The sequence below is a fragment of the Hesperophylax consimilis genome, chromosome 13 (genome assembly GCF_061612785.1).
Source record: "Hesperophylax consimilis isolate HC1 chromosome 13, BYU_Hcon_1.0, whole genome shotgun sequence".
Classification (NCBI taxonomy): domain Eukaryota; kingdom Metazoa; phylum Arthropoda; class Insecta; order Trichoptera; family Limnephilidae; genus Hesperophylax; species Hesperophylax consimilis.
This window is the reverse complement of record NC_142848.1, coordinates 5,225,295-5,232,891: the sequence shown is the minus strand read 5'-3', so window position 1 is coordinate 5,232,891 and position 7,597 is coordinate 5,225,295. Positions and strand designations below refer to the sequence as shown.

The following is a 7,597-nucleotide window of genomic DNA, read 5'->3' as shown; positions in this document are numbered from 1 at the left end:
TGGGCTCATGACTGAGTGCTTGCAAGAGCCAAGCAGATTGCATCCTTATCAGGGATATTAATATGTACAAAGATAAATTTCCTCCATAATGTTGCATAGGTGGTATTTTTAATTCTCCTACTCACACCTATGATCTGTAAAAGTACAAAATAATATTAATGAAACTAACTTTATTTGAACTTTTGTTTATTTTAAACCCATGGACCATGATCCTGTAGGTAATAGGGTAGAGACAATGAAAGGGATTGTAGCATCGCAGTAACTTTATTTTGTAGTCCGTTTTGTTGTGTCGGTGTGCATCATGAAGGGATGCGCGTAGGCAGGGCCGGCTCTGAGCCAAACGGCTCATAGGTAATCACCTAGGTAGGTGATCACTGTAATAATGTTATTTTTAAGTAGCGTTGGTTTTGTGAAAAATAATCTCGAGGGCAATATGTTAGAACTGTTAGGTGTTGAGTATTATCTTCCGGAGATATGGTGGACCTCGATAGCGGGTGCGGTGAGTGTGGCTGGCGACGGGACCGTTGTACTAGACTATGCTGCGGCGTGGCGCAGCAGCGTTTATACAGGAAAGCGCGCATCTTTTAAAACCGGGAATGTCCAAGAAGTTGTAGATGGCGTGCTTCCGTCGTAAGTCTAGAAGCTTCCGGGCTATGCTGCGCAGCCCGTACTGGAAGTCTCGAACGTTCTAGTAGCGTGTTGCTACAAACCCTAAGTTAAAGTTCTTATCAACCTGCAATGGAGTAAGCTGATCAATGAGTGAAATATCTAATCTCTATTCTCTCTTCTTAATATAATTGGTGGAGGTCAAGGCAGGGGCATCGCCAGCTTCCAAGCTTCCACCTTCACGGCTTATGACGGCCCTGTTCATAACCCTGAGCAACACCGGATCCATGTCAGCTTTTATGTAAATATTTCTAGTTTATTCCGACTACTTCCTTGTGCCTTCTCTGTAAGCTATATAAAAAAAATTAAGACCCCTTTTTAAAGCATATGAAAATATTCCTTTGCGTTCGGTAAGGCGTAATTATAATTAAATGCTTCTGTATTTTGTATATGTTGTAGATTCCCTACATAGGTATAAAAAAAAGAATTGCGAATACCACAAATTAGTTTCAATTCCTCAATAACCGCAGAGTCTATGGAACTATGTCATCCCCAACTGGAGTAAGTTACGAGAGCAAAGTGACTGGAAAATTAGTTAAAACACTAACAAAGACATTGAAAAGCACCCCAGGCGAATTTTTTTTCCACGGTATCCCCAATCGGGGTAGGTATGTGGTGTGGGTGAAGGGAGTGGAATATGAATGATTGCATTCACAAACACTGAAAAAGCTCCGGAGGCGAACTTCTTTCAATGGTGTCCCCAACAGGGTATGTATGTGGTGCGGATAAAGAGACATGAGACATGAATTATTGCATTCACAAACACATGAAAAAAGCCCCACAGGCCAAGTTTTTCTAGGTCGAAGGGCAAACCAATTGTACTGAACACCTACACCAGTGACATGGACTGTATATGCCGGTTTCCTCTCGGGGGTACCTTAGTTTAGGATTTTCAAAGAAACACAACTTGCGAATGTCGTCGGACAACTGACTGGTTGTGCCAGTTGTTTGCATATATATTGAGTTCAAATCCAACACGTGTTAATGTACAGCAATTATATTACTTATCTCTAAACAGGATGCATGAGAGCATTAAGGAACCAAGAAAAATAACCAAATTTTAATTACTACGGTTAAATCCCATTTGATACATGATAGGTGTCCGGTGATAAGCTTCAAAAGGGATTCGGCGTCGTTAAATGCTTAATAACAGTAAATATTCATTTCCTTAATTGTTTTAATAATTATGTAGGTACATCGACCTGCTGTCCGGTACACCAATAATAGCTTTCGTTTTCTATTTTCGGAGAGTCAGCATCCCAACAATATTTAGAAGAAAATCCTTTAGTATTTAGTATCTGAAAATATGAAGCCCTGTTGATTGATCATTATCTTTGCCCACCACACTTTTAATTTGAGTTATTGTTATCTTTACATAATATTATTATATAAATGTAAAATTGTATCTTTTTTTTAAATTAGTCATAAATTTAGCTGGCCTCAAGTGGTTGTTATATTTGCTTATCTTGCGATGGATTACTTTAACAATGATGACCCAACCTCATATTCAAGACCAGGTTTTGTAGATATTTACCATTATTTTCTAAATTGATAGTTTGTTTGCCATCCAAAGTAAAAAATCGTAAAATTTATGTAATCCTCACTATATTTAAAAAATATAGTTACTTATACTCTTATGTGGTATTTTATTTAGTCGTTGGTTCAATAAAAAATATTCATACATTCTATACAGGGTATTAAGGGACATACTTTAATCAGTGATTCCTGACATTAGTTGGATTAAAAAAATGTGAATGAAGTCTTGGTCTCCGGTGACTTTATGATGTATTTTTAAAAAATTAAATAAACAATTTAAATAATTCTTCCACATGTCGTCACTGGTCACTTTTTCGAACCATCGCTGAACCCCTGACATCGACCCTAGCAGTCAAATTCCTACCGATTTTTACATCTACAAACTACATTTTTTACTCCAAATAATGTCAGGAATCACTGGTTAAAGTAATTAAAGTTAGGTTTATATTTTGTAGATATTCTTTCACCATATAACATTCATTTGTTAAATTTTTTTTTAGACTTACACAAAATCAAGCACATCAAATTTTCTCTGGATGTTGATTTTAACCGGAAAATTTTGACCGGAAGTGTCAATCTTTCTGTGGAAAAAATTCAAGACACTGATGATTTAGTAAGAAATTATTTATATATTTTTTAATAGCCTTATAAAGACCATTTCCAATCAAGTACACCAAATAAATGTTTTCTTACGAGCATTCACATTATCCATTCTCTTTCATTAGGTGTACACCATAAACCATAAATAAACCACTCACGTGTACACAGTGTATATGACTGAAAATGACGACCGACATCTTCCCATCACATTAGATTTCACAACAATGTGTAGTAAAGAATTGGGATAACAACAACTGAAGACTGTTTTGATGAATTAAATATTTTTCTAAATTAAATGTTATAGATCCTGGATATCAGTCACTTGCTTATTCATAACGTGAAGCTGGATTCAGGAAAAGATCTCGACTATAAAATTGGGAAGCATATCAATGAGATTGGTTCCATGTTAACTGTCCACCTCCCTTCCTCAGTAGGCTCTAGGTATAATTATATTTTATCTTTATTCTCCAATATTATCTGTTCATTTTTACCATTATGATGAAATTATATTGTTACCACGAAGATGATAAAACTTAAACCAAAAAAGTACATCCAAACTGCAGTAATTAAATAACTTATCTAATCTACCATATGAGATCTGACACTGATAAATATTAAAAGCATGATTGCTAGATGACTAGAGCAGACAACAACTTGCGAATACACAATATGTACAGATTAAAAAATTATTAAAACTGGTCGGTGGCCGAGTTGACATCGCGCTTGGGTCCCACTCAGGCGTAGTGTGTTCAATTCCTCGGCCGGCTATAAATATGTTTTAGAAGTTATTCTAATATCATTAAAACTTTTTGGTTTCCAGCTATGAAGTTTACATAGAATATGAGACATCTCCTATGGCGAGTGGTCTGCAATGGCTGGACCCCCATCAAACGGGTGGACGAAAGCATCCTTACCTGTTTTCTCAGTGTCAGGTAATTTTTTTTATTTTATTTCTGAATTATTTATTTATTGCCACTACAGCACTTCGACTAAGGGTTTGCTACTCTCTTGAGAAACCGGGTCGCTGTTCTTAAATGAGGTATTTTAATTTGCAATTGAACAATATAATGTTTTTATAACTCATAAAATTGCATTCAACATTCAGGGAATTCACGCGAGGTCTATCTTCCCGTGTCAAGACACGTCCAGTGTAAAGTTCACGTACACAGCTGAGGTGACCGCCTCCTCGGAGTTCACGGTGCTGATGAGTGCCCTGCGTCTGGGCTCTGCCACCGAACCCAATGGCAAGGGCAAGAAGCATTCCTTTTCTCAGCCTGTGCCCATCCCCTCTTATATATTGGCCCTCTGCGTGGGAATGCTGGAGTCAAGAATTATTGGTCCCAGGTAAGAACCTCTAAAGTCGTATCAATGATCAGGCGCATATTGCTTTTTAATTTGAAGGTTGATCAAATTCTGACACAGGCTAAGATTCGGCGGTCAATGGAAGTCTTTACTTGTGGTAAGTGTCAAAAAATTCATAGCGCTTAATGCCGATTTTCGAAGACATCATTTTGGTAATCAAAGCCATTTTTAATTTTTGGAATTAGCCACATAAAATAACAGCCCCCCCTTAACCACAATGCAAAACCGTCCAGCGTTCAGTAAGATTTTATGCTGGGTAGATTGATCAGCCATTGCATAGTGACCATCAAAATTATAATAATACCAGTGAAAAATCAAAAGATTGTTAGTAAATAACACCTTGTGTTTAGTTATCAATATTAAATTTAAGAAATTTTAATAAAAGAAATACACATTTTATATAGAATGAAAATATTTTTTTGGTAAAAGAATACTAAACTGTAGGCAGGTATTTTTGCTATTTGTTTTTGGGGTGTTATGCCGTGTTGCGCTAACTCCTTCTTTATCTAACTCCTTTTTTTATATAAAATAACACATCTGCCCTGGTGATGGACACTGCAATGCTGTCAGAAACGTTGGCTAAAGAAGGAGTTAGCGCAACACGGCATAACACCCCAAAAACAAATAGCAAAAATACTTTTGGCCGTGAAAATCTTGAATCATATTTGTAGGCAGGTGCTTTATTGTTTATCTGAATTCTTGACATGTCAGTTCCAATTTTGAAAAATGACAGTTAAAATAATTCTCTGTCAAAATATAATATTATAGGTAGGTACTTTGGCACTTGTCTAAATTCTTGACACAATCAGTTCCAATTTTGATAATGACACTTAAATTCAAATCGTATCAGATTTCATTGAACCAGAGTTACATCACAACCGAAATTAGTATGTTTAATATTATGTTTTCTGTCTACACAGGTCAACTATTTGGTCAGAAAAAGAAATAATAGAAGAAAGCGCCTGGGAGTTTGCAAATGCAGACAAAATGCTGAAGGCTGCTGAAAAGATGTGCGGTCCTTATCAATGGGGGATTTACGACATTCTCGTTCTGCCTCCATCTTGCGCTTATGGCGGGATGGAGAATGCGTGCTTGACCTTTGTAACTCCAACATGTCTGGTAATTATGTTATTAACCTATACGCCGCTGTGTGCACATATGCATGCACAAATAAAACATGCCTCCAGCAATAGTGCTACGAAATATACATGTATATTTCGTTTGATTTTTGTCTTTTTGTTTGTAATATTTTCGTACTTGAATCTCTGTATGTAACTATGTGCTTATACTTTCTATGGCATTGCACTTACCTCCCCACATTATGTAATAAAGACCATTATTATGCTGCATACAAGGCCGGCCCTGACCAAGACGACACCTGGAACTACTAAAAATCAGGCGTTAGGTAATATTGGTGCCTTGGCTCCTTGGCTAGTCGGCGCCAGGAGCGGACTGCTTCAATTGCGCCAGCCCTGGTTGTATATTACGTAAAAACGTGACGAATTTAAAAGACAAGAGAACCAAAAAATAGTTCAAACATTCAACTTACTTACATCTGGCGTTCACCAGTTAAAGTGGTTAAAGTAACTCGAGTACGTCCCTAACACCCTATTGTAATAATATTGTAGTGTGCATCAGCGGCGCTGAGGTGACGCATGATTTTTTGTTATGCCCCACTGTCTATAATATTATAGCGGTATCCTGTGTTTTATTGTTTATTTACGTGTTTCAGTATAATTCAGGAGAATTAACGAAACTTTTAAAAAAAGCAATTTGAAAATCTGTGTCAGAAATAAGAGAGTGGAAGAGAGAACGGTTTTAAAAAATGAGATATGATAGTCTTATTTTATGTACATCAAGAATGTGCAAAAAGCAATGTAAAAAGGTTAAATGGACAGTGGGTTGACCGAAAACCTTGTTATATAAATACGAAAGAAGACTTTATTATTTTATTCTTTTAGGCCGGAGACCGTTCTCTTGAAGATGTAATAGTGCACGAGATTCTCCATAGTTGGACGGGAAATCTGGTGACCTGCAGCAATCTGGAGCATCTGTGGCTGAATGAGGGATTCACCATGTTCCTGGAGAGAAAGATATCTGCACTTCTCAGGGGTGAAAGTGCCCACGATTCTAAATACCGAGACTTCCTTTCAATTATGGGATTGGCTGAGTTAAAAGACTCGGTAAAAAGCTCTGAATTATTATTATTATGTAATGCAATGATTTTAAATATTTGAGGACGGAAGATTTGAATGAATATGTACAACATTTGTGTATGCTATCAAGAGTTATGCCAAACCGTCATTGAACTTGTTTTAATTTGTAGGTTCACTTGCATTGGGGTGTTGACAACCCTCTTACAAAAATGGTTGTAGACTTGAAAGGTCTGAATCCTGATGACTCATATTCCGTTGTTCCTTACGAGAAAGGATATACGTTTTTAGTGTATCTAGAAAGACTACTAGGGGGGCCAGGTTGGTTATATATGTTTCACAAAATTAAATCTTTAAAAGTACCTACTCTAATTTCTAATTAATCAATTACAATGATTCGTTTGAATTTCAGATGTTTTTGAACCCTTCATTCGGGCATACATAAATCATTTCCAAAGGCAATCTATCACAACGGAAGACTTCAAGGGATTCCTGCTGCAGTATTTCAAAGACAATGCTAATATTAAGGAAATAGACTGGTACGGCTGGTTTTACAGCAACGGAATGCCTCTTCATATTCCAGAGCAAGTATTCTTATATATTATATCTAACATTCACATAGGACTTATAATATTATTTGGAAATTGTAACTTCTTGCTCTTTTTGGTAATTCTTTCTTTCATTTTATCGGAAACATTATGCCAGTTGATAAATTTACTTTTTTAGATATGATTCAACAATGTCCGAGGCCTGTACAAACCTCGCAAACAACTGGACATCAGCCAATGGAGATTATTCCACATTTTCAATTTCTGACTTAAAAAACTTGGATCCGCAGCAGCAACGCCAATTCGTGGGAGAACTGCTCGAGGAAGACAATGTTTCACTAGAAATGGTGAAAGCTATGGAGGAAATTTACAAGATGGATTCTATCAGGAATTCAGAAGTCAAATACAGATGGCTGCGACTGTGCATCAAGGCAAGATGGATTGATAAAGTGAAGGATGCCTTGGACTTTGTGAATTCTCAAGGTAGAATGAAGTTCGTTCGTCCGGTATACAGGGATTTGTACGCTTGGGAGGCGGTACGCAATCAAGCTCTTGAAAATTTCCACGAGAATAGAAAGTACATGATGCACATCCTGGAGTACACGGTAAAGAAAGACTTAAATTTAGATACGTAAATAGAAGTTGGAAAAAAAAATCTTTGGGTACCTACCTACAATAGATTAAATTAATCATTAAAAAAAATCTTTGAAAGTATTGTACCTACCTGCATAA

General features: G+C 36.7%; 1 protein-coding gene across 1 annotated transcript; it reads left to right on the top strand.

Moving 5' to 3' along the window:
* Positions 1-1,974: 1,974 nt before the first annotated feature.
* Positions 1,975-7,535, top strand: LOC149418350 (leukotriene A-4 hydrolase-like). Its single transcript, XM_089638464.1, has 10 exons — positions 1,975-2,183; positions 2,703-2,815; positions 3,107-3,243; positions 3,623-3,734; positions 3,908-4,146; positions 5,085-5,283; positions 6,126-6,347; positions 6,491-6,638; positions 6,730-6,901; positions 7,044-7,535. The coding sequence occupies exons 1-10, from the start codon at positions 2,138-2,140 to the stop codon at positions 7,498-7,500; spliced, it is 1,845 nt and encodes a 614-aa protein (XP_089494590.1). The 5' UTR covers positions 1,975-2,137; the 3' UTR covers positions 7,501-7,535.
* Positions 7,536-7,597: the final 62 nt, after the last annotated feature.

Excerpts from the sequence above, each read along its gene's own strand:
- LOC149418350 (XM_089638464.1), top strand. The coding sequence starts at position 2,138 with ATGGATTACTTTAACAATGATGACCCAACCTCATATTCAAGACCAG. Across the intron at positions 2,184-2,702 it reads AACCTCATATTCAAGACCAG|ACTTACACAAAATCAAGCAC; the intron begins GTTTTGTAGATA and ends ATTTTTTTTTAG. Across the intron at positions 3,735-3,907 it reads ACCTGTTTTCTCAGTGTCAG|GGAATTCACGCGAGGTCTAT; the intron begins GTAATTTTTTTT and ends TTCAACATTCAG.